Consider the following 24,796-nt stretch of genomic DNA (forward strand, 5'->3'; position numbering starts at 1 on the left):
GCCCTCTTCCGGTGCGGCCTCAGGAATGGAAACATCTACCCCACGTGCCGGAAGCCAGGTTGCGGCGAAAACAGCACGCCACTCCGTGTCCTACGGCGCCTAGCCTCTGCGGGACTCATCGCGAGACGAGATCGCTGAAATGGCCGCGTCCAGTCAAGGTAGGGACGGGAGCGCGTGCTGCCGGCGCCTTTGGGATCCGCTTTCTTGGGCTGCGGACGTGGAAGGGCTCCCCAAGCCGTCTGAACTCCGCAGGGAGCCCAAGCGGTGCAAGGACGGGGAGGGCGTCCCGGGTTTACTTCTGGCCCAGCTGATCCCAGGATCTAGTCAAGGTCAGGTAGCAGGCTGGGGCCGAACTGCCCTGCGGTGTTGTCTCTTAATTGGGCTCATTTAGACGCCCGGCGCCGTCCCCAAAAGCCTAAACCGTAAGACTCCATAATTCTTCTCTGAAGGCTCTGGCACTTTGAGACTTAGGCAGCTTCTTTATCTCTTTAGACGTTCATCGCGAACACCTGGCAAGTGTTTTTCTGTGTGCAAGGCATCTCCCCTGGTGCTATTGATGGTTTCCAAAGAGTAGTACACTTGCGATGGTACTTGAAATAGTCTTTTATTTAGTCTGCGTAGTCAAAAGATTTCCAATAATATAATACTCACTGGAGCACATGTTTAAATCATTCTTTCCATACTTTGAATGTTTCATGTTTACAGTCAGTCCAGTACTTGCTTACAAGATCTGATTACTAAACAGAACCATCATCGAAAATTCAGTTATATAAACTTTAAATTGCATAAATTATGTTTAAAAGAAAGGCCCTGGCCAGTGTGATTCGGTTGGTTGGCACGTCCGGGAAACCAAAAAGGTTGTGGATTTGATTCCTGGTCAGGGCACATGCCCGTGTTGCGGGTTCGGTTCTGGCTGGAGTGTGTTCAAGAGGCAATCACACATTGATGTTTCTCACATCTGTTTCCCTCCCTCCCTCCCTTCCCTTCTCTCTAAAATTAGTAAGCATACATGAAACTGACAGCTGCCGGAGGGGAGGGTGGGGGACGGGATGAAAGATGGTAAAGGATTAATCAAAGCGTTTATATACAACTTCAGGACCCAGAGAACAGTATGGGGATTGATTTAGGGAGGGGAGAGGGTGGGGCTGGGTGGAGATGGAGAAAGGAAGAAAAAGCGAAAGCGGGAACAATGTAATAGCATAAACAGTAAAAATAATCAGTAAGCATGTCCTCGGGTGAGGATTTAAAAAGAAAGCAGTGAAAATACTCAAAACTCACTTTGTTTGCCATGTTTTACTGTTTTCCTCTTTTAAAAAAAGAGATTTTATTTATTTATCTTTAGAGAGAGAGGAAGGGAGGGAAGGAGAGAAAAGAGAAACATCCATTGGTTGCCTCTCACGCCCCCAGCTGGGGACCTGGCCTGCAACCCAAGTATGTGCTCTGACTGGGAATTGAACCGACATCCCTTTTGTTCACATGCCAGCTCTCAATCCACTGAGCCACACCAGCTAGGGCTGTTATCTATGCTGTTAAGGCTATTTACATTTATTCTTTCTATGTGGTGGAAATAACAGTATGGAACGCTACTGAGCATCTCTTCCCAAACTCCTATTCAGTGATGTCACAATTCAGTGATGTCATGTTCACAGTAAGTGAACACACCATGGAAATTGGCATACAGTACAAGTCAGCCCTCTCCCAAAACTGGTTGCTAAACATTTACCAGCACACTACTGAATATATATGACTAAGGGATTGGAATACACAATATAATTATTTTCCTGCCCGTAGGAAATTGTTTCGAGTAATTTCAGTCTTTATCATAGTGATGATCACATAACACTGTGGTCATTGATATCCCATAAGCATGGCTATTGACATATTTTTGTCTATATAGTTCTTTTTAGTGTTTATTGAATGACTGAAGTGTGAACTAAATGTCTCTGATCTGATCCCCCTTTTGACTGGATCTCCTTTGGAGCTAAAGGGCTTGGTAAAATTACATTATAGCAAAACCCAAAACTCATTCTTGTTTTCAGTGATATTTAACCCAGGGAGAGAGTTTATTCTACAACATAGCAGTAATGTTTTGTTATTATATTAGAATTTTTTTTTTTCATTTAACAGCCTGTGAGGCTGTAGAGGGAGCAGTTCCTCAAACATTCATGTTTTGGTTCTGCTGAATTGGGATCTATAATCCATCTTGAATTAATTCATGAATTATATTTTGTGTATGATATGTAAGATAGGGATTGAGGTTTTTGTTTTTACAGATACTTAATATGTAGTTGTAACAGAATTTATTGAAAAGACTTTTTCCATGCTGAATTACCTTTTTGTTGGTTTTTAAAAGGGTTTTATTTATTCATTTTTAGAGAGGGAAAGGGAGGGAGAAACAGACGGGAGAGAAACATCAATGTGTGGTTGCCTCTCATGTGCCCCCAACTAGGGACCCAGCCTGCAACCCAGGTGTGTGCCCTGATGGGGAATCAAATCAGTGACCTTTTGGTTCACAGGCTGGTGCTAAGTCTACTGAGCCACACCAGCCAGGGCTGAATTACCTTGGTGCCATGTTTTGAAAATCAAATGACTATACAGTACATATAGATCTAGTTCTGAACTGTATATTCTCTTCCATTTTTGTGTTTGTATATCCTTAGGTGAGGTCTACATTGTGTCAAACATGGTAGCTTTATAAATCTTGAAATTCCTTGACCTTTGTTCTTTTTTCCCCCCCAAAATTGCTTTGGCCACTTACGGCACATTGTCGTTTCCTAAATGACTGCAGCAGTATCTTCCATTCCACATGCCCTTTTTTTCCCTCACTGTGACTTTGACACTACTTCCACTGAGTAATGGTGTCTGTAGTCCTTCCTGAATCTGGGTGGGAGTTTGTGACTGCTCCAACAGGATGCAATGGACTTAATACTCCTTTGGGACAGGCACCCTTGAACCTAGATGCTTGAAGGAAGTCTAAACTAATCCACATAGAGGAGTAGCCTATGACTGTGGTAGATGATTCTAGACGCCTGCCTGTAAGTCTTCCAGTTGAAGCCTCAGACATCATGAAACAGATGTGTGCTGTAATGCTGTATCCTGTCTGAATTCCTGATCCACTGAGTCTGAGAGCATAATAAATGATTGTTTTGCTCCATGAAGTTTTGGGGGTAATTTGTTGTATAGCCATAGTAACTGGAAGAAGTTTGTTAATTTCTATATAAAAACCTTTTTGATTGGGGCTATATTCAATCTATACATCAATATGGAGAGAATGAATATCTTAAAAATATTGAGTCTTGCAAAACATAGATATAGTATATAGTACTTTATATATCTCCATTAATTTAGGGCATTCTTCAGTCTCTCTCTGCAGTGTTCTGTTATTTACAATATAGAGGTCTTGTGCATCTCTCATTAAATTTATTCCTTCATTATCTTCCACAAAGAAAGGTATTAGACATTTTATTAAGTCTTTTCCCATCTTAGGCAAATAACTTCTGAGCTTCCATTTCTTAGTTATAAAATGGGGTTAATAAATAGCACCTTGTTCTGTGGATTTAACTAGATATAGATGTTTATTGCTTAGCATATTGCCCAGTAACTAGTAAAAGCACAATGAAACATTACCTCATATTTATTATCACTAGAGATCCACATAATAACTGAGGATTTGTGAATTTGTAGGCTATTGAATAGTATTGAGTTACTCCTGAAAAGGAGAAGAAAATGAAGAAAATCCATATTATTTTGGATGCATTATTAAGTATTATTAGCAGTTTTTCCTAGGTTCTTTTGGTTGTTTTTAAATTTGAGAGGAAAAACTATAGTACTGATTCTATATTGTCTAGGTTTTTTTTCCTCTGAGAGATATTATCTATTGATTTTAGTCTGATTTTTTTAAATTGCCAGTCAGAATTTCAGAGTTAATTTACTTTTTAAAATAGAATAATATTTGTAGGTTCTTTACAACTACCTCCTTAAAAATCTCTTAATCTAGTTAGGAATGGTAGTGAATTATTGTAAAAGTAACTATTTTCTTATTAAATACCTAAATTCTTGTAGGAAATTTTGACTCACTGGACCTTGCAGAACTTGCCAAAAAGCAGCCATGGTGGCGCAAGCTGTTTGGCCAGGAATCTGGGCCCTCAGCCGAAAAGTATAGTGTGGCAACCCAGCTGTTAATTGGAGGTGTCACTGGATGGTAAGTGATGTGAAAGATGTCCAGTGTCTTTTTTTTTTTTTTTTTTATGGTTTAGTATTGTGGTTATAGGAATTATTTTCTTTAACTAATAAAAAAAAAAAACACTGACTTCTGTGAAATAGATCACAGATCACTTCATGTGTAGCATTAATCTAAACACCATGTTAAAGTGCCATTTAATGGTTACACATAGTATTTACTACATGCCAGGTACTATTTCAAATATATTTTATATTATATATATATAATATATTTACATATATATTTTTCCTCTCACAACAACTCTGAAATCGGTACTGCTATTTTCATTTTACCTGTTTTATTGAGACATAATTGGAATGCATCGCTGTATAACTTTAAGGCATACAGAATGATGGTTTGATTTACATATATAGTGAAATGATTACAGTAGGTTTGGTTAACATCCATCCTTTCATATAGACACAATGAAAAGGAAAGAAAAAAATTCTTGTGACGAGAACTCTCAGTGTTTCCTTTTTCATTAACTTTCCTATATATCATGTACATTACATCCCTGGTACTTATTTGTCTTAAAACTGCAAGTTTGTACCTTTTGACTACCTTTCTCCAAATCTCCCTCCCTTGCTCTCTATCCCTTTTTCTAGGATTCTACATATAAATGAGATCATATAGTATTTGTCTTTCTCTGACTTATTTCACTTAACATAATGCCCTCTCAGTCCATCCATGTCATTACAAATGGTAAGATTTTTTCTATTTTTTACGGCTGAATAATATTTGATATATAATATATGATATATATATATATATCTCACACACACATTATATATCACAACCGTTTCCATATACCTAACAACCTGTCAACTTGTCTGTTGTTGGTTTGATTTTTATAGGTGCACGGGTTTCATATTCCAGAAGGTTGGAAAGTTGGCTGCAACAGCTGTGGGAGGAGGATTTTTCCTCCTTCAGGTCTGTATGTGAAATATTCTTAATGTTTGGAAATTCTTCTTGACCATTTAGGGATGTGGTGCGAGGAGCTATAATATAGTCTTGGCTCTGTTATACTAGAATAGCCTTTTGCACTTGTTTACATGTACTATTTGAAGTGCTAGTGACTTTTTGAGTCATACTTCATCAATTACTAGTTGCATTTTATTTTGTCATTTATAAAACGGGGGCTTATGCCCATTTTATGATATTTCTTATCATAGCTCCTTTACAGGGTCTTCTTTTCTTTTAAGATTTTATTTATTTATTTGTAGAGAGAGGGGAAGGGAGGGAGAAAGAGAGGGAAATATTGATGTGTGAAAGATACATTGGTTGCTTCTTGCAGACACCCAACTGGGAACCTGGCCCACAGCCCAGGCCTGTGCCTTGACCAGGAATTGAACCAGCGGCCTTCTGGTTTGCAGGCCAGCACTCAATCCACTGAGCCACAACAGCCAGGGCTAGGGTCTTTAATGTGTTTGCATAGACTTTCATTGTTTTTTTTCCCATATAGTTCTAGTATATCTGTGATTCAATTTTATTCCTAGATACTTGATAGCTTTAGTTGCTCTGGTGGCTTTCCTTGTGTACTTGTCCTCAGTCCTACAGCTATCTCCCAATTGATAGATAGCACTCTAAGAGTGGATTAGAGTGTCTATTTTCTCACATTCTTATGAATGCTGGATATTTTCAACCTTTTAATTGTCTCCAATCTGATAAAAAATTATAGTAGCTCATTAATTTTAATTTCCTTGATTACCTGTGAAGTTGACCTTTGCCTTTTATTGGCCATTTCTGTCAGTTGCCTTTACCCATTTTTCTGTTGGGTTTTTTTCTTACCAATCTCTAGGAGAATTTCACTTTTTATTACTATTAATGTTTTGTTTATTATATATATTGCAAATAATTTCTCCAGCCTGGCTTGGGTAACTTAGTTGGTGATATCATTAAAATAGAGACTAGAGGAAGAGCAACAATGCAGGAGGAAACTATAGAGGGGAGAAGAGTTTTAGATATGTAGAGATATTCAGGTAGGTATGACTTAACAAAAATTTGGTGGAAAGAAGTGATATCGATGGAGGATTAGTTTACAGGCTGTAATCAGTTCCTTGGTTCCATGGATAATACTAATTCACCAGAAGACTACATATTTGAATTGGTTTTATCCAGTTCACACATTCTTGATCAAATTGTTTTCACTGAATTTTAGTGTTTGTGCCTGCTGTCTTTACCAAGGGGAGTAGGCATATTCTGTAATTATATTTGGGTGTACTTCTCGCAGTACCCCTTATATGAAGTCACTTGCAAGAAATCTCAGGGGCCATGTGCTAGATTTTCTGAACCAACATTGATTACTATCTGACAGCCTGGCTCTGTTAAAAAAACTCAGACTTATGTTGGCTGTAAAGTTTTTTTTCTTAACCTTGCATCTTGCCTTCCAATTCTGATTTTACCATTTTATTTTTAAAGCTAATTTAAAACTTTAGAGAGGGGTAAGAAAGAGTATAAATAAAGTAAAAGAATTATCAGCAGTCATCGAACGGCAATCTGTTGATTTCTGGCGCCAGACATAGGGCCTTGCATGATGTTGAGTGAATGTCATTGTCATACAAAGAACTGGGTGGTAAATGTCTCCAAAAATGGAAAGTCAGAAGGGTTTTCAATGATGTACTTCAGTGATTTATCCTGACAAAAAGAAACAACAAGCCCATGTTCCTTATTTCTTGCTGTTGCTGTTGAAACTATAGCTTGCAAACCATACTGGGTACATCAAAGTTGACTGGCAACGAGTAGAAAAGGACATGAAGAAAGCCAAGGAACAGCTGAAGATCCGTAAGAGCAACCACTTATCTACGGAGGTGAAAAGCAAAGCTGAGGAGGTGAGACCAGTTTTGTTGATGGGTCGTGTGTGAAGGGGGCAGACAATTTCGTATGCACAAAAATGAGGCTAGACACACCTGTTTGTCAACTTTGGATGGAATAGCTTCACTTCAGAGATTTAAGTTAGGTAATTGAAGTGTTTGGTAACTTGTCAGTGAGTGAGACTGCAAAGTGATATATGCATGTATGTGAGTCAGTCATCCTTTGAACTATTTCTTGTACGGATTGGGGCAGTGCAGTAAGTGGGAAGATAAGGATGCAGACTGTGTAGCCAAGATGATCATTCTATATCCATACACACACATCTCTGAAATGTGCATACTTGTCCTACATATAACTAGTGGGATATCTAGCTCTGGGGTTGGTAACCTTTTTTTTTTTGTAAAGGCTAAATGGTAAATAATTTCAGCTCTGTAAGCCATGTGCTCTGTGTTACAACAACTGAACTCCACTGTGTAGCAAGAAAATAACCATAGATATGTAGACAACTGGGTGCAGTTGTGTTGCAGTGGACTTTTATTTTAAAACATGCAGCCAGCTGGATTTGGCCCATGGGGTGTAGTTTGCTAACCCCTGATGGAATACATAAAACCAGGTTAGGTTATATTGGCTGGCACGGGAGGAAAAGGAAAAATTTTTCCTTTTTGAAAGGATGCATTTTGCTGCTGCTTTATTACCTTTAGAAATAGTCAAATGTCCCAACTTGAGGGAAATAAACCAGGATCAAGGTTCCTGGCACCTTTCATAGCCTGGAGCAATGGAGTTCTGGATTCACAGAGAAGAGGGGAGGTGTTTATGATCTAAGGGTAAATTGAAATTGGCCTTGTTCCTGAGGCACTCACACTCTAGTATAGTAGCAGCAACAGGAGGAAGTCATGTAATCAAGTAGAATAGGTGGTAATAGATTAACTTAGGTTAAACATGGCAGATTAAACACATGCATTTATCTTGGCTTCCTTCTGAAATATATCTAAGTGATGGTAACAGAATGAACATAATTAAACCTACAAGGACCTAAAGAACAGGAGAGGAATACCAGTAAAGAACAAATGTCAGCAAATTTTGGGGAGTTGGAAAACAGATAGATGAGTGATAAATGACTTAGCAGATTAGAAAATACTGAACAGAGCTCCGCATCGCCAGGTACCTGATGACAGTTTTTGTATGTTGGCGAGTGGTTGGCCAAAGCTGGTTCTTTACTCAGAGTGGAAAGTGGCGTTTGTGGGGGCCCAGGAGCACAGATAGTACTACCCCCTCCCTCCCTCCTTCCATCCTTCTTCAAGCTCAGGTTATGAAAGTTATACTTTTCTCATTTTGCCAAAAATTTTATTATACAAACAGTTACATAAGTAATACATGATTGTTAAAAACTTCTTTAATGATAAGGTTAGTGTTTGATTAGAACCACCTATTTAATCACAGAGGGAACTTGTTATAAACTAACCAAAAGGTTTAGAATTGGTTTATTCCACAGATTTCTGTATTTCTTTTCTTTTTAAAACACATTTTAAAATTTATTTTTAGAGAGAGGGGAAAGGGAGAAAGAGAGGGAGAGGAACATCAAGCCACTGCCTCCTGAATGCACCATGATGGGGGACCGAATACCCAATCTAGGCATCTGCCTTGACTGGGAATCAAACTAGTGACCTTTCACTTGGTGGGATGATGTGCAACCAACTGAGCCACACCTGACAGTGTAAATTTCTGTATTCGTATTCATAGCCTGGCACTGTCACATGCCTCAGGGATAGTGGCTGGTTCCCCACTCAGAGTTCATGTTTCATTTAGGAATTGGAATGAAAACAATAAATGCAGCGTTTAGCCACAACAGTGACTTCAGTGAGAACAGTTTTAGTGAGGTGGTGGAGTTGAAAGTCAAACTATAGCAACTTGAGGAATGAGTAGGAAGTAAGAAAGTAAAGATAATGAATGAAAGCAATTATTTCAGGAAATTGTATGATTTTTTCCATTCCCCTTGACAGCAGATGGCAAAAGACAATACATTAAGAGAGAAATGTGAGGTCCATTTGAGGCGGGACGGGTGAAAGTGACACAAGAAGACAGGCCCAGTAGAAGTGAGGAGGCTAGAGGGTTTCGGAAGGATGGAGTAGAGAGTGGAAAAGATCAGGGGAAGGTCAGGATGTGAGTGGCTTTAAATGGTTGGGTGATGAAGTCATTGTACTTCAGTTGAAATGATTAGGTCAGAATACCAGATGTGTTGTCCCTATGAAACTTTCTAAGGTTGTTATACTTGGAAGAAAGTTCTTTTACCAAGTCCTCTCTGAAATGGAGATTATAGAGTACAGACAGTAGCCAAAGGGTGCTGAGTATTTATGCTGAGCTTCAGATAAGTTGGAACTTGTACAGGAGGTTGGAGGCTTTGAGAATTTAAGAAAATAAGGACCTCTCCTGTTAATCTTCCTCTGATGTGTAGTGTGAGAATAAGAACTCATAGCATCTACTTCAGATTAGGTCTCAGAGGCAGGTGGGTGGATACATGGACAGATGGATGGATGGGATGAATATATGGAGAAATTTGGAGACTTCATAGTGAGCAGCCTCTACTGGAGAGTAGGTATTAGAAATGGAAGGAGTGAAATTGGAAATCGTGAATTGTCTCTGTGACTAGTTTATCGATTGCAACTTTACCTGTAACTGCCCTTGTGAACTTTGTCTTTCCCTGTGCCTGCATGAACTTTTGGGCGTATTTCTTAATTCTGTTGCTAAAGAGATAATCCATTGAGTTGCCCTTGACTTCTCCTAATCCCCCAGATGGCCAGTTATCTGGCCACACAAAGTCCTGTCTTGAAAACATCGCTTGAATTTGATCACTGTGCACTAGCAGTTCTGCTACCACCTTGATCCAAAGACCTGTAGTCTAACCTCCTGATCTGTTCTGCTTCCTGTCAGGCTCCCCACTGCAACCAAGGGTCTTTTTCACATGTTAGTCTGTTCACGTCTTCTGTTGCCCTGTAGCTAAAGTACAAATTACTCAACAGATGAGGGGATCAACATTGTCACGATTACATAGCTAATAGAGATGATTTCTAATAATCATAATGTCCTTAGCAAAATAGCCCATTTTGCTATTTTCTGTTAATAGATGGTGTCATTTGTGAAGAAAAACGTTATAGTGACTGGTGGATTTTTCGGAGGATTTCTGCTTGGCATGGCATCCTAAGGAGGACGTCTCATTGTTCCTGCTTTTTACAACTAGCAGCCTCTTCACTCCATCATAGGACCTCAAGTCTCCTCTTCCCCCTCTTCTCCTGTGCCTTCCTCCCTGCTGTAGCATATCTGAATGGCTTCTATAGGCATCTCTTGGTACAAACTGATATGGCCCTACTGTGAGCCTCATGACAACAATGGAAGAGACAATAGACATTAACTCTCCTCCCAGAACACTCCCCATCTGACTAATCTGTAGGTCAGCAAGAATGTTCCTTTTCCTCCCTACATAAGATACCTACTAGAACATAGTGCAAGATGGCTCATTGGAGGATGAGTGGATCCTCAAAGGTGGTCCCAAATGATTTGGAAAAGGCATAACAAGCACATAGATACCTTATTCTGTGCTGCATGGAAAGGAACTGAATACATTTGCCTTTAAGCATGCACGATTTTGGTATCTTGGTGTTTACTTTCTTTTTTAGTTGGTTTTAGATTACAGAAAAAGAGGTATTTATGCCTGATATAATTATCCTGATAAAATGGTGGTATAAGCACTATAATGGAAAAATTATGAATATAGAATGAACTTGTGCTAAAGATATATATGCTAAACTGAAGATACTGTGTTTGGTGGAGAAATCTTTAGGGAAATCAACCAATAGATACATCGTTGGATAGTCAGACTTAATGAATCATTTAGGGGCATTAAGATATTATCCAGAGGTGGGGGTTTCCACCATACAGGATAGTGCATCTCATGGCTATTTTCAGAGGGCTTATTTATGGTAAAATAAGTGACTTTAGGTGGGAGAAGGAATAAGCTCTTGGATTTTTATTCCATGCAAACGGTTTTAAACTTTGAAATATGAAGTATTCTTTACTTGTCAAAACATTAAGGGTAGTCATAGCTCCTCTGCCAGTTCTATTTCTTTATCCAGTTAGTATAAAATATATAACATTTGAACCAGAGCATTGAAGAGATAGCATTTTAGGTATTCAGAATTGAGAATGGTGGCAATAGGACACATAAAATAAATTATTTCCATCATGAAATATAATCTGTCTCATGATGACTCTTCAACTTATTCTTTAAAATAAAAGTATAGAAACACATATGCTTAGAATCTTAGCACATTTTGCTGTAAAGGCCTAATACCACATCTGCAACCCCATCTAGAATATCTGCTTCTAGAGGGCAAGGTTAGTGTGTGCACCATTATACCCAGCACTTAATGGGCACGCACTGTTTGTTGAATATATGAGTAATGACCTTATACAAAGGTATATGGAAAAGGGACTGATGCAAAAAAATTGAGACTTTATGAGTTCTGAGAATGCAGAAAATTTGGAATTAATTCTTAAACCTGTAGGTGATCCCTTGCAAGTTTAAGGCCTTTTAAAATGTTTGCCTTTTAACTTATCTTGAGAATGATGTATTGAATGTGGAAATTGTAGCTACTAGTGGATGTATGGAACTTTTAAGAATTCATTCACATTTTTCTCATATTACAGTAGTACTTTAAGGCAGCATAAGGTATTTCGCTTACAATGTTTATGAATCATCAACAATACTATGAATCTCTTTGTTGTACATTTTTATACAAGAACTTAAATTTTTTTTCACTTTTTATTATGGGAACTTTCAAACATTACCAAAATAGAGAAAATAGTACAGTGATGTCCTATGTATCCACCATCCACCTACAATGATAAATTATAGCTTGTTTTATCAATTATTTTGAAATAAATACCAAATGTGTAATTTTATTATATTTCATTGTGTATCTCTAAAAGGTAAGAACTCTTTAAAAATTATAAATATGCCCTGGCTGGTGTGGCTCAATGGATTGAGTGTTGGCCTGTGAACCAATGGGTGGCTGGTTCAATTCCCACTCAGGGCACATACCTGGATTGCAGGCCAGGTCCCCAGTTGGGGTGCCTGAGAGGCAACCACACACTGATGTTTCTCTCCCTCTCTTTCTCCCTCCCTTCCCCTCTCTCTAAAAATAAATAAATAAAATATTTCAAAAAATTATAAATATACCTTATTATACCAAAACCCAATAATTCTTTAATATCAGCAAATATCTAGTCAGTGTTCAAAATTTCCTGTCTCTTAAGTTTTACATTTGGTTTGTTCGAATCAAAATCCATCTAAGGTCCACATTGCATTTGGATATGTGTCTTAAGTCTCATTCTTACATGTTTTTAATTTTGATTTGCGTTATATTTATTGAAGACACTGGTTTATTCCCTAGTTCTCCATATTCTGCTTATGATGGCTGGGTGCCTGGGTTATGCCATATATGGCAATCAAGGCTGAAGGCATTTGATGACTACTCATGTGACTCACCCAGACCAATGGAATAATGACTAAAACCTCAGACCAATGGAATAATGACTAAAACCTAACTGAAGTGCCCTGTGCACCTTTGGGTTGCATGTGGGGGAGAGTGGCCACTGAACGCCTCTCCAGTTGCCTTTTGTCCATCTATTTTTTCTGTGATTATTGGTGATGACAACAGAAATTAGCAGGCTACTCTAAGCTGCTTTGAGTGGGTTGTAATAGTAGATAATAGACTGAAATAAGATCTATAGGTCCTTCCTAAAGTTTATTCTCAGCTGTCTGTCTGCTTCTGGGACCCTGAGAGGCATGGTTGAGGTTTATATTCCATGTTGGCCTCATCCTGCTGCTATGAGAATGGCCTTGAGTTCTGCCCACTGAGTGGGGCCACCACTTGTGGCTGTGCAGAGCTGGTGCTGAGGTTGAAAAGTGGCAGTGCTGGCACACTGGGTTTCAGCTGAGCTGAACCGCCAGTGAAGTAGGTTCAGGCATTTAGGGGAGCCCCTAAATTGAGGCCCTATTGCCAGCAGCTTTGCTTCAGGTGGTGAAGTGGGAGAGAAGATTCTTTCGGAAGAACTGCCACCCCTTCATGCAAAACCAAGATACCAGGGCCAGACTACTGCAGCTGTGAATTCACTGTTTTCATTTGACTAGTACCCACTTTTTCTCCAGAGTTCAATAATGTGCTAGGCGTTCTTTTTAGTAGCAGGGGTGGGGGCGAAGAAACAGCAGTTTTTCTTGGAAGGATTCAGCGTGCTCGGAGAGGTTCCGCCCCAGGAACTTGACTTTGAACATCTTCAGAGTTTTGTCGCCCCCTGCTGGCAGGGATGTGGTAACGCCGGTCTCACGGCTTCTCTACCTGTAGCTTGACCCCAACTGGGAGAATCTCGTCTGGCAAAAAACACATCCATCCATCCACACCTGATGTCTGGAACCCCTACGAGGCTTTTCTCCCCTTTAGCTCCTCACAGCGCGGCGTCCTTGCCATTCTGGGCCACCCTTTGACTCAGCGTTCCTCCTGCGATGGAACCGTGTAGGATGGGGACTTGGGACCGGGTACAGTAGAGCTATAATGCTTGACTCCCTTCTCCCCGAAGTTCTTCCTGGTGTCAGAGAAGGGGGAGAGGGATCCGGGGGTGTTTTCGCTTTCTATGGCTGCACTGAGGCTCAACAAATACTCCAACGTTTTCAGCCTCGCTAAGGAGAGGGAAGCCCCTCATTGCTGACAGTTTGAGCTCATGGGATTCCTGCCTGAGCATCCCCATTGTAATGAATGTCACTGCCTTTGTGATAACATACTAATAAGATTTTGCTCCTGCTGCCCTGTTTGCTTCCCTCTCACCACTCAGCCTAGGACATTCAGCAACAGGATGGGTGTGGGGGTGGGGCTTGACGTCTCACCTGACCTACCATTTGGGTGAAAGCCCTCCCTACTTGATCCGGGCAGTTACCCATCTCATGGATGCTGGCAGAAGACAGGAGGTGATTACATTTTGAGGAGATTATTATTATTATTATTATTATTATTTGATTTCAAGTGTTTTATTGTGTAATAAAATCGGTTAATAGTATTCTCACATGGGGATTTGTTCACATCATGAGTTAAGACAGAAGAAAGGATTGGGTTATTCATATTCATGCTCTCTCCCTCTCCCCATCTCCCCACCTCCCATACCCCCACCTTTATTTCCCTTCTCTTTCTCCTTCCTTTCCTCCCTCTCTCCCGTATTCATTTTTCTTAAAGGAATAAATCTTACATAATTGTAGGTAACAAACTCTTTGGGCGGATGCTTGTGGTTTTGAAATGCAGTTACTATGTAGTTGACTATGATAAGAATGTTTTCACTATCCTTCTGTTTGGAATTTGCCAGAAAGATGGACATGACTGATGGTTGGGATCTTACTTGAAATCTCTACTTTTGTATAGTTTGGGAAAATACAATAAATTTCTGGTTGAAAAAATGGTATAGTGATAGATTTTAAATTTCTGAGTATCATTAATTATCAGGATGATATCAGTTTCTTCTCAGAAGGAAACTCACTGAAGGCCAGTTTTGGACCCTATAGGGAAAATTAGACTGCTGCCCTTTCTGCTTCCTCCACCAACTTATCAGTTTTGTTTCTTTGTCATGAAGTCCAGGTATGGGACCTTTTTAATCACTTATAAAGTGTTAGTGAGATCTCTTGGAGAACTGGGCAGAAAAATACATCTTAATCTGGACCTGATTTCTCAGAAATCATATAGTTTGATTCTTAAGGAATCGTGAATTTTAAGATCACTGTTTTTCTAAAGAAAACTGAGTGTTGCACTTTTTTCACTTTATAAAATGTAAGTCAGCTTATTGACTCATCCAGCTGTCTACCTTTCTGAATTTGAAATGGTAAGAGATGTCATTAGGATTATTGAAAGCAGTGGTTCTTATCCTTGCTTGCACGTGGGAATCAACCTGTGGAATTTTGCAAACTACTGACACCTGCCTGTTATCCTAGAGACTTTTGATTTCACTGGTCTGGGGTACCATTGAGACAGCCTGAGTTTTTAACGTGCCTCATGTTTCTAATGAGTACCCAAGGTTGAGAAACGCTGAAATACAGAGTGGGAAGATGGTGTTAATAAAATTAGAGTTCTGCTGTTAACTGGCCCTTTAAAGCCTTTTAAGTTAAGTGCCATACAACTTCAGATGCTGAACATAATTGAAATATTACAATTTATTAAGTGTTATAGGAATAGTGTGGAGTGGATGCTGGGAAGAGTGTTGTCACACTAGCATAATGGCAGAGCAGGGGCTTTTGTCATCAGTGGATGCCAAAGCTATTAGATAAAAGGTTGTGGGATATTCATAGGGCACCAACATATCACTGCACATATTACCCATTACAAAGGGAAAACTACCTTTCTAGCCAAGAGGTCTGTCAGTCTCTACTTAACCAAGTAATTAAACTTGGTTTCAATCCCCAATGTGATGGTATTTGGCTGTGGAGCCTTTGGCAGGTGAAGAGTTCATGGGGGTGGAACCCTCATGAAGGGTTAGTACCTTTATAAAAGAGACCCCACAGAGCTTCTTTGTCCGTTCCAGCATGTGAGGACACAGCGGAAAGGCAGCCATTTATGAACCAGGAAGCAGGCTTGCACCAGACACTGAATCTGCAGCACCTTAGTCTTGGACTTTGAGCTGCCAGAACTGTGAGAAATAAATGTCTTGTCTGTGGTATTTTGTTACAGCAGCTCGAATGGACTAAGGCCAGAACCTATCAGAATTTGTTTTTGCTCTTGCTTAGGAAGTCAACTTTTTTGTTGTTGTTGTTGGGGGGTAGGGAGGAAGCAAATGGCCTGTTTGATACTGTCACTCCCCCACCTCACCCCTCACCCACTACATGAAGTCAACAGGTTTCCTTTGGCAGCATTGTGTTAACATCATGATTTTAATAATATAAAGATAGATAAACCACCTAAGAATTCTAATTCTGTTGCTGCCTGTCTGACTTCCAGTAAAGTTCTCTCATGATAAATTAGGGGTCATTAAATAGTATAAGAATCATTTCTATGCCTTTCCTACCACTCACTGAGTAAGTATGGTATGCTTTCTGGCTAGGCACTATGATAGGGATGCAAAAGCAGAAAGAAATGCTCTTCCTTGCATTTTGGAAGATACTGCTCTAAATTATTGGAAATACAACAGATATTAGGTTGGGTTAGAGAAACCTTTGAATTTAGCACCTAATCTATGAAATGTGTCACGATTGTGACACTGGAGGACTGTTTTCACCTAACACCTTATTTGATTAAATTATTGGCTGTTGGTGATTGAATTGAACTCAATCTTCTCCAACCCCTCTCTCCTCCACGGAGGTTGCAGGGTGGGCATGGAGTTGGGGGCTAAAAGCTCCAACCCTCTACTCGTGGTTGGTTCCCCTGGAATCCAGTCCCCATCCATGGGTTACCTAGTGGCTTTCCTCATTAAAAGTCACCTCATTAATGTAACAAAAGACACCTTTATCACTCTTATCACTTAGGAAATTCCAAAGGGTTTTAGGAGCTCTGTGCCTGGAACAGAGACAAAAATCAAATATATATTTCTTATGTGACAATATCACAAGAACCAAACCAAAATTTTTTCACTTAACAGTTTTATTTTAGCTCAGTTTTATTACAGTCTACATATTTAATATATTTCTATCAGTTCTGCATAGATGGCATATTTATTAACTTTTATAGTTGACTTTTGATATTTGCTGCTACCTGGCCTGAAGAATAGGAGGATAAAAATAAAACTCGCTTGGTGGAAACGTGGTGCAGCATTTAACTTCTCTGCAGAACTTTACTTTGGTGTGGACTTCAGTGTCAGCTTTTCTACCTCTTCTTTTTCAAATCCCGAACAGACGAGAGATCTTCCCTTGGGATAGCGAGCACAACACTTACGAAGTTCTTGGATGACAGCCTGACACTTAGATTCCCTGTAGTTGTTGGCTGAAAAACAGACAGGCAGACCCTAGTCATGATCTCATAGGACTAATGCACAGGGAGTTTTAGATCAATGCTTCCCACTCCTTTTCACTTTATTGTATCTACAGATCTGGAAGAAAGAGGATGTATCAAAGCCCACTGAATTCTTTCTGATTTAGAGACCAGTCAATGGGTTAATTAGGAAGAAAAGTGTGATTTACAAAGTGGTCAAAAGGTATTTCTCTGTATAATTTTATTTTCTTTAAGGCTGAGTTAATAGCTTTTGTGCCTTTTTCTAGGACAGTGTTTTTTAATCTCTCCCCCTTTGGGGGGGGTCACTAACTCCTTTATAATTTGGTGAATTAGAAAAATGCCGTACCCTGCCTGTCATTTTGCATACAGTTTTAAGGTGGTTGGTAGATCTTCCCTACCAAGTCTATGCATCAGAGGTTTGAAAACTGCAGCCTCATGGTCAACCTTTTTTTTTTTTTTTTTTTTTTTTTTTTAATAGCTGTGAGCTAATAATGATTTTTACATTTCAAAGGGTGGGTGAGTGGGGTGGGGGGTGGGGTGTGTGTGTGTGTGTGTGTGTGTGTGTTTCTTTCTCCCCAACAGAGACCTCCTGACCTCCAAAGCCTAAAATATTTTGTTTGGCCCTTTTCAGAAAACATTTGCGGACCCCCTACTATACGTAGATCCTAAGTTAAGGAGGAATTGTCCTGAGTCCCTTGATACTAAAATGGGGTGCATGGGAGTTAGTCTGTGTTAGGAAAGATAGTTCTGACTAGAAAAAGAGTGTAGTAAGAGTGTCTGAGTCCAGGCTTAGAGTCAGACTAATGGGATTCAAATCCTCACTATACCTTTTACTAGTTGTATGACAGTGGGCAAGTCATATAACTTCTGTGTTGATTTACCCATCTGTAAGATGGGGGGGTGTCATAGTAACATCTACCTCGTGGATGAAGTGATTGAATGATGTAATGATGTTTAAAGACTTTTTGGCTGTGCTTGTCATCCACGGAATGTTTAATGCTACCTCTTAGTCCTTCCAGCCCTCAATCCTCCTACACTGTAGCAAGGGGTATAACTACCCTAACTTGATTCTTATTCTCCTTTAGCCATAGGTTGCTAATTCAAATCAGTTAAGAATTTATTTGAGAGAAGAAATTAATTGTGAAAAACAGTTTTTGTTTATCTTAAATTTGGAGAAAGGTAAGAAAGGGATGACTAAAAGGGCATTAGTATACAGTAACACTTTAGGTTAAAAGAGTTAAAAAATAAAATATTTTAAACAAAATATTTCTTACATCATAAAATAAGTTCAAGTATGGAAGTTAAAAGTCAAAGGAAATATACAAACAAGGGTTATTTTGGTGCTGAGTCTTAGGGGAAGCTCAATATTTTTCTTTCCTATCTTTCTATATTTTCATGGGTATGAATCTCTATACTGTACTTAATGGGAAAATTATTTAAAAAGTCAGTTTTCAAATTCAGGTACTCTGGAAACTTTTTCTATTTGTTTGCCAATAATTGTTCGCTGATTGAAAAAGAAAAAAGAACTCCTCTGGCATTTAGTCAAACATATTGGCTGATTTAAAACCAAGTAGACAAATCACATCAAATATAGTTTACATAGTTGAAATTCACTTTTCCCTTTAAGACTCAGTTGCTAGACTTCCAGTCAAGGTGGAGGTGTAGGTAATCACACCTTGCCTCCCCGCACAACTACAGAAAAAAATTACACCTAGACTACAGAAAAAAGTTATTACCCAGAAACTCCAGAAAATCAAGCTGTATGGAAGTCTGACAACCAAGGATTTTAAAAAGCCACATTCATCCAGATGGGTAATAGGGACAGAGACAGGGAGACACACCTACATGTGGTGCATAAAAATCAGGAGGGATACCTTGGGAGCATGGGATCCCAGCCCCAGACCAGACCACCCAGCTCAGGGTTCCAGTGCCAGGAACTTAAGTCCCCATAACTTCTGGCTGTAAAAAAACAGTGGTGGTAGGGTGGCAGAAGAAACTGCAGGACTCACAGGAAACTCCTTTTAAAGGGCCTGCAATAGTCTTACAACTTACACAGACCCACTCCCTCTGGGATTCAGCAACAGGGCAACAGCTGGAAGGGCACCACTGGCATACAGGGAGAAAGTGAACTGACTGGCATGAGGATGAGTGCCGGGAAACAGCTTCCTCCTGGGCAAAACTCCAGAGGCCAGGCAGTGGCATTGTCCCCCCTCTGAGCCCTCCCACACACACAGCCACAGAACAGTGACTCAAATTGCCTTGCCCTGGCAATTACCTAAGGCTCTGCCCCATACAACTTACAGGTGTACTTTTCTACAATAGGCCATGCTACTAAGACAGGGAGTCAAAGAACCTCTACCTAGTACACAGAAACAAACAAAGGGAGGCTGCCAAAATGAGGAGACAAAGAAATATGGCCCAAATGAAAGAACAGAACAAAACTCAGAAAAAGAACTAAATGAAATGGAGATAAGCAACATGTCAGATGCAGAGTTCAAAACACTGGTGATCAGGATGCTCCAGGAACTCATTGGGTACTTCAACAGTATAAAAAAACCCTTGTAGAAATGAAGTTTACATTAAGTGAAATAAAAAAAAAAAAAAAAAAAAAAACCTAAAGGGAATTAACAGTGGAGGGGATGAAGCCAAGAAGCAAATGAACGATTTGGAACATAAGAAAAAAGCATTCAATTAGAATAGCAAGAAGAAAAAAGAATTCATAAAAAGTGAGGATAGGCTACGGAGCCTCTGTGACACTTTCAAATGTACTGACATCCAAATCATAGGGGTGTCAGAAGAAGAAGAGAACAGCAATAAACTGAAAACTTCTTTGAAAACATAATGAAAAAAAATAAACCTTCCCTAATTTGGTGAAGGAAATAGACATACAAGTCCAGGAAGCACAAAGTCCCAAACAAGATGGACCCAAAGAGGACCACACCAAGACACATCATTATTAAAATGCCAAAGGTTAAAGATAAACAGAGTCTTAAAAGCAGCAAGAGAAAAGCAGAGAGTTACTTACAAAGGAGTTCCCATGAGACTACCAGCTGATTTCTCAAAAGAAACTTTGCAGGCAAGAAGGGACTGGCAAGAAGTATTCAAAGTGATGAAAAGCAGTGACCTACAACATAAATTACTCTTTTCAGCAAAGCTATAATTTAGAATTGAAGGGCAGATAAAGTGCTTTCCAGACAAGATAAAACTAAAGGAGTTCATCATCACCAAGCCAGTATTATATGAAACGTTAAAGGGAATTTTATAAGAAAAAGAATATCAAAACTATGAACATTAAAATGGCAATAAATTCACAACTATCAACAACTGAATCTAAAAAACTAAAAAAAAAAGCATAACAAAAACAGAATCATAGATATGGAGATCATGTGGAGGGTTATCAGTTGGGAGGGGAAAGGGGGAGACTGAGGAAAGGTGCAGGGATTAAGAAGTACAAATCTTAGGTATGAAACAGACAAGAGCGATGTTAAGAGCAGTATCGGAAATGGAGTAGCCAAAGAATTTGTATGTATGACCCATGGACATGAACTAAGGGAGGGATTGCTTGAGGGAATGGGGGTACTGGGTGGAGGGGGGATAATGGGAAAAATTGGGACTACATCAAACTAAAAAGGTTTTGCACAGTAAAGGAAACCATCACCAAAATGAAAAGACAGCCTACTGAGTGGGAGAACATATTCGCTAATGATACATCTGATAAGGCGTTAATATCAAAAATTTATAAAGAATTAACAAAAGTCAACACCAAAAAAGAAACAATCCAATTAGAAAATGGACAGAGGACCTGAATACACAATTCTCCAAAGAGGACATAGAGATGGGCCATAGACATATGAGAAGATTCTCAATGTCACTATTCATCAGAGAAATGCAAATTAAAACCACAATGAGATATCACCTCACACCTGCCAGAATAGTCATCATCAATAAATCAACAAACAAGAAGTGTTGGTGAAGAAGAAAAGGGAACCCTTGTGCACACTGTTGGTGAGAATGCAGACTGGTGCAGCCACTGTAGAAAGCAGTGTGGAGTAACCTCAAAAAACAAAATGGAACTGCCTTATGACCCAGTGATTCCACTTGTGGAAATATATCCAAAGAAACCAAACACAGTTTGAAAGAATATATACACCCCTATGTTCATTGCAGTGTTATTTACAATAGCAAGATTTGGAAGCAGCCCAAGTATCCATCAGTAGATGAGTGGATAAAACTGTGGAACATTTACACATGGAATACTACTTGGCTGTAAAAAAAAATAAATAAAAAAAAAATCTTACCCTTTCGACAGCATGGATGGACCTGGAGAGCATTATGTGAAATTATCCAATCAGAGAAAGACAAATACCATATGATTTCACTTATATGTGGAATCTAATGAAGAAAATGAACTATCAAGCAAAACGGAGACAGACCCATAGACAGAGAGCAGGCTGACAGCTGTCAGGGGGAGTGGAGGGACTGAGAAAATAAGAAAGAAATTCACGGACACACAAGAGTGGGGATTGCTGGGGCATGGATGGGGGGGGCAGTGGAGGAAGGTATAGGAGGGATAAACGGTGATGGAAGGAGACCTGACTTGGGGCGGAGAACACACAATACAGTGTACAGATGATTTGTTATGGGATTGTGCACCTGAAACCTGTATAATTTTGTTAACCTGTGCCACTCGTATAAATTCAATAAAAAGGAAAAAAAAAAAAAGAGTCATTTGTTAAAGGACTTTGCTCAGCTTAATAATTCAACTCTGGCTGCACATTAAAATCACCTGGTTAGCTTCTTAGATTCCTGCCCACACCCCACCCACAGGCAGTCTGATTTCATTGTTCTAGGCAAGTTTTTAAAGCTGTCCATGTGATTCTACTATACACCCAGGATTGCAAACTCCAAGCTTAGATCACACCGCCTTTTATTTTCTGCATGTTTGATTATACATTGAGGAAGATCTTCTGGCTAAATTAATTACAGAAATATTCTGAGAGGAGTTCATATAGTTTGCTGATAAAAAGAACAATTGGTCGCTTTAGTTAGTTCACAGATAAAAGTGGAAAAATACTTTAAAATCATTGAACATAGTACCTTGTAAACATTTCTGTATTTCACAGGCTTGTTTCTGGCACGGATCCTTCTGCAGCATATCCAGAAAACTAAAATAAGAAAAATGATTTTTATTTTGTCTTTTATTCATAAATACTTTAAAGCCCCTCTAGAAGGAATTTTCTTCAGAGACAAGCAGTATGCACTTTCAATTGCTGGAAGACAATTACACTGAAAAATACTCTCCCCCATTCATAGGATGAATCAACTGTATTTTTATAATATCCATTTCATTTGATTTGGAAGATATAAGCAGCTTTACATGGAAATAAAAACGCTTGAATTCAATTAACTCATTTTGAATATTGTAAACCAATGCTGGGCTAGAAGAGCAACACCACAGCTTGAAGGGCCTGCTCACTGCCCGGATCTATCACTCACAAAACCACCCTTGCTAAATGATCAAGCTCCTTGAGCCTTTTTTCTTATTGTTTGTGTGTAAACTGGGGATCATACCTACCTCAAAGCATTGATGGAAGAATTAAATGTGATAAAGTATACAAAGTGCATAGAATAGTGTCTGCAAGGCAGTAAGGACTTGCTACATGGTAGCTATTGTTCCCAAGATTTTTAAAAAGTAAAACTACGGTTTTTACATATAACCTGTTATAGCTATTTTAACTCAGGAAATTATTTATCAGGCAGTAAATGCTTTCCTAGGAAGCAGCAATATTTGGCCCTGAGAAAGGTGCTAGTTAAGCAGCTAAAATGTTTTTTGGAGCTCTTACAGAAAAGACTATTGTAAGATAGCTGTAACCAGAGAATGACCTTAAGTGCCCACGATTTTGATCAGCAACTTCTAATAATTTGAAGACACAATTTCAGAAAGAAAAAAGGCCCAGGAGCCTTTGTAGCTGAATTCATTAATGCAAATAACCTCTTTCCCTCCCCATCCAGAGCCCCCTAGGTTCTCAGTAAATCCAGGTTAGGTCAGTACTGGGATGGGAAACACTGGAGCAAAACCTAGAATATTTACAGGATGGGAGAAGGAAAGGCAGGTGAATTGCTACAGAGCAAATAAGCGACCAATAGATGTTGATGCTGCTAGGAGCTGCTCTCTTCTCTCTAAATCAGAACCAAGTCCTTGGTGATCAGAGCATCTGTTCTGTAGCAGGTGCTGACTGTTGTGGGATTCATCAGATCCCAGTTCCAGCTGATGATGTCCATTAAAGGTTCTATGGCAACTTCCAAAGGAGTCAATTTCAAGTTATATATCCTGACTAAGTGCTTTTGTTGACTCGCTTTCTGACTGTGTAACCCTCTCTCTGCAGTTCCACTTCGGTGTTCTTCATGACCCTTCCTAAACTTCTGTGTTCTTGCGCAGTTTTTCAACCCACTCCCTCCCCCAGGCCCACAGATGGGTGCACTGCAGTGGTGGATGAAGTGATTGCCATATACTGAACAGAACAGAGGAGCATCTCTTCCTAGAATTCCAGCACCTGGAAAAAAATAGATCATTAAAATCACCACAACTGAATAGACTGAAAATGAAGAAGAAGAGACAGTGGAGAAACAAAAATACATACCAGGTTAATCATCAGGCAAAAGCTTAAGCAACAGTTCCTGTACTCCCCTGACCTGTCAGAAAAAGAAAAGTTTATAGAGTACTCTGTTACAAGAGTCCCAATACAATGGAAAATGATTAAGCAACATGTGTACCATTAAATGATGCTGGATCTGCCACAAGCGAGAGTTGTTATCCATGTAGCGCTCCCCAGGGTAGAGTTGCCACATGAGAGGTAGCTGGGAGGTAAGAAGGTGACTTGGCCTAGCTGCGTCACCTAAGGGAACCTGAACTTGCTGGACCCGTGCCCTTAGGAAACTCGTCCCCTAATAGAAAAAAATGAGAAAAAAATAAAACCAAACACTTTAGGATACTGAGACTAGTTAGAAACCATTTCTTGAAAGCAAAATCAATAAAGAAATAACCAAAATGTAAACAATTACCTCTTCCACGACGGCCACCCACGTGCGCTGGTATTCGTCGCGGTAGATACCCTCTTGGTGAACCCAGAGGTGATCGGGTGGAGCCCCCACATCCTCTCCTGCCATTCTGGGCTTTGAGTTCCAATTCTAGCCCTGCTTTTCTCCACCTAAGCCTGCAGCACCCGCGCACAGGACACAGGTGTGACTTTTTGGGTTTGAATGAACTCACCAGTGAGCAAGGTGACCTGGTACTAGCAACCACCAACCAGTACCAAACCTCATATATGTCTACTTGAACAGCCTAAATAGAACCAAGGATACCTGAAGCTCCCTGAAAGACACTGAAGTGACACTCAGGCAGAGCCTCGGGTTGACTACAAAGTACTCAAGAATCGCTTGGGTAAGGAGTTCTGTGGAAATGTAGGACTAGGAGTGGGAACCCCCCAAAAAAACAGAATTATCTTCTGGATCATGGGCCCCTTATAGTACAGGCATTCCCTGCTAGGTGAGTGTTCTAAGAAACCCATCTGTATCAGTGTATCAGCTGGTGTTGTCATGAGAGGCTGTGTTTTGCTTCAGTGATTTTTTTGAAGACACTTTTCAACGCATTTGCCCATTTCATGATTAGTGATTTACAAGCACACCTGCCCACACTGCACTGTGTGTGTGTTCAGCAATTTTTACCAAAAATAGTATGACCCCTATGCCCCAC

The 24,796-nt window shown here is 39.7% G+C and overlaps 3 protein-coding genes across 7 annotated transcripts in view; 1 reads left to right on the top strand and 2 right to left on the bottom strand.

The window, feature by feature from the left end:
* Positions 1-23,853, top strand: FUNDC2 (FUN14 domain containing 2). 5 transcript variants are annotated; one of them, XM_090265399.1, is made up of 5 exons: positions 1-158; positions 4,063-4,201; positions 5,077-5,152; positions 6,919-7,050; positions 9,962-10,042. In XM_090265399.1, the coding sequence occupies exons 1-5, from the start codon at positions 140-142 to the stop codon at positions 10,025-10,027; spliced, it is 432 nt and encodes a 143-aa protein (XP_090121525.1). In that variant the 5' UTR covers positions 1-139; the 3' UTR covers positions 10,028-10,042. The 5 variants fall into 5 exon arrangements, with proteins under 5 accessions (XP_090121525.1, XP_090121526.1, XP_090121527.1 ...); XM_090265400.1 differs by lacking the exon at positions 9,962-10,042 and adding an exon at positions 23,483-23,853 and having other exon boundaries at positions 2-158; XM_090265401.1 differs by lacking the exon at positions 9,962-10,042 and adding an exon at positions 23,508-23,571 and having other exon boundaries at positions 2-158.
* On the bottom strand, positions 16,807-22,208 carry CMC4 (C-X9-C motif containing 4). Its single transcript, XM_090265406.1, has 2 exons — positions 22,141-22,208; positions 16,807-17,034 (listed from the first exon to the last, which is right to left on the bottom strand). Exons 1-2 carry the CDS (start codon positions 22,196-22,198, stop codon positions 16,886-16,888), a joined length of 207 nt encoding a protein of 68 aa, XP_090121532.1. The 5' UTR covers positions 22,199-22,208; the 3' UTR covers positions 16,807-16,885.
* MTCP1 (mature T cell proliferation 1) overlaps positions 23,135-24,796 on the bottom strand; it is a 7,026-nt gene continuing 5,364 nt past the window's right edge. Inside the window, exons 2-5 of the mRNA XM_090265405.1 lie at positions 24,106-24,257; positions 23,818-23,988; positions 23,685-23,736; positions 23,135-23,597 (exon numbers count right to left, since the gene is read on the bottom strand). Of these exons, the coding sequence (XP_090121531.1) occupies positions 23,689-23,736; positions 23,818-23,988; positions 24,106-24,210 (324 nt within the window). The 5' untranslated portion in view covers positions 24,211-24,257 and the 3' untranslated portion in view covers positions 23,135-23,597; positions 23,685-23,688. The remainder of the gene's footprint in view (positions 23,598-23,684; positions 23,737-23,817; positions 23,989-24,105; positions 24,258-24,796) is intronic.

Source organism: Furipterus horrens, unplaced genomic scaffold (assembly GCF_987537825.1).
Source record: "Furipterus horrens unplaced genomic scaffold, mFurHor1.1.pri manual_scaffold_17, whole genome shotgun sequence".
NCBI classification, from domain to species: domain Eukaryota; kingdom Metazoa; phylum Chordata; class Mammalia; order Chiroptera; family Furipteridae; genus Furipterus; species Furipterus horrens.

Bases quoted from the DNA above. Each gene is read 5' to 3' on its own strand.
- FUNDC2 (XM_090265398.1), top strand. The intron at 5,153-6,918 runs GTCTGTATGTGA...TTGAAACTATAG, and splicing joins GAGGATTTTTCCTCCTTCAG to CTTGCAAACCATACTGGGTA. The intron at 7,051-10,154 runs GTGAGACCAGTT...TTCTGTTAATAG, and splicing joins TGAAAAGCAAAGCTGAGGAG to ATGGTGTCATTTGTGAAGAA.
- CMC4 (XM_090265406.1), bottom strand. From the start codon at position 22,198: ATGCTGCAGAAGGATCCGTGCCAGAAACAAGCCTGTGAAATACAGAAA. The intron at 17,035-22,140 runs GTACTATGTTCA...TCTGTTTTTCAG, and splicing joins AATACAGAAATGTTTACAAG to CCAACAACTACAGGGAATCT.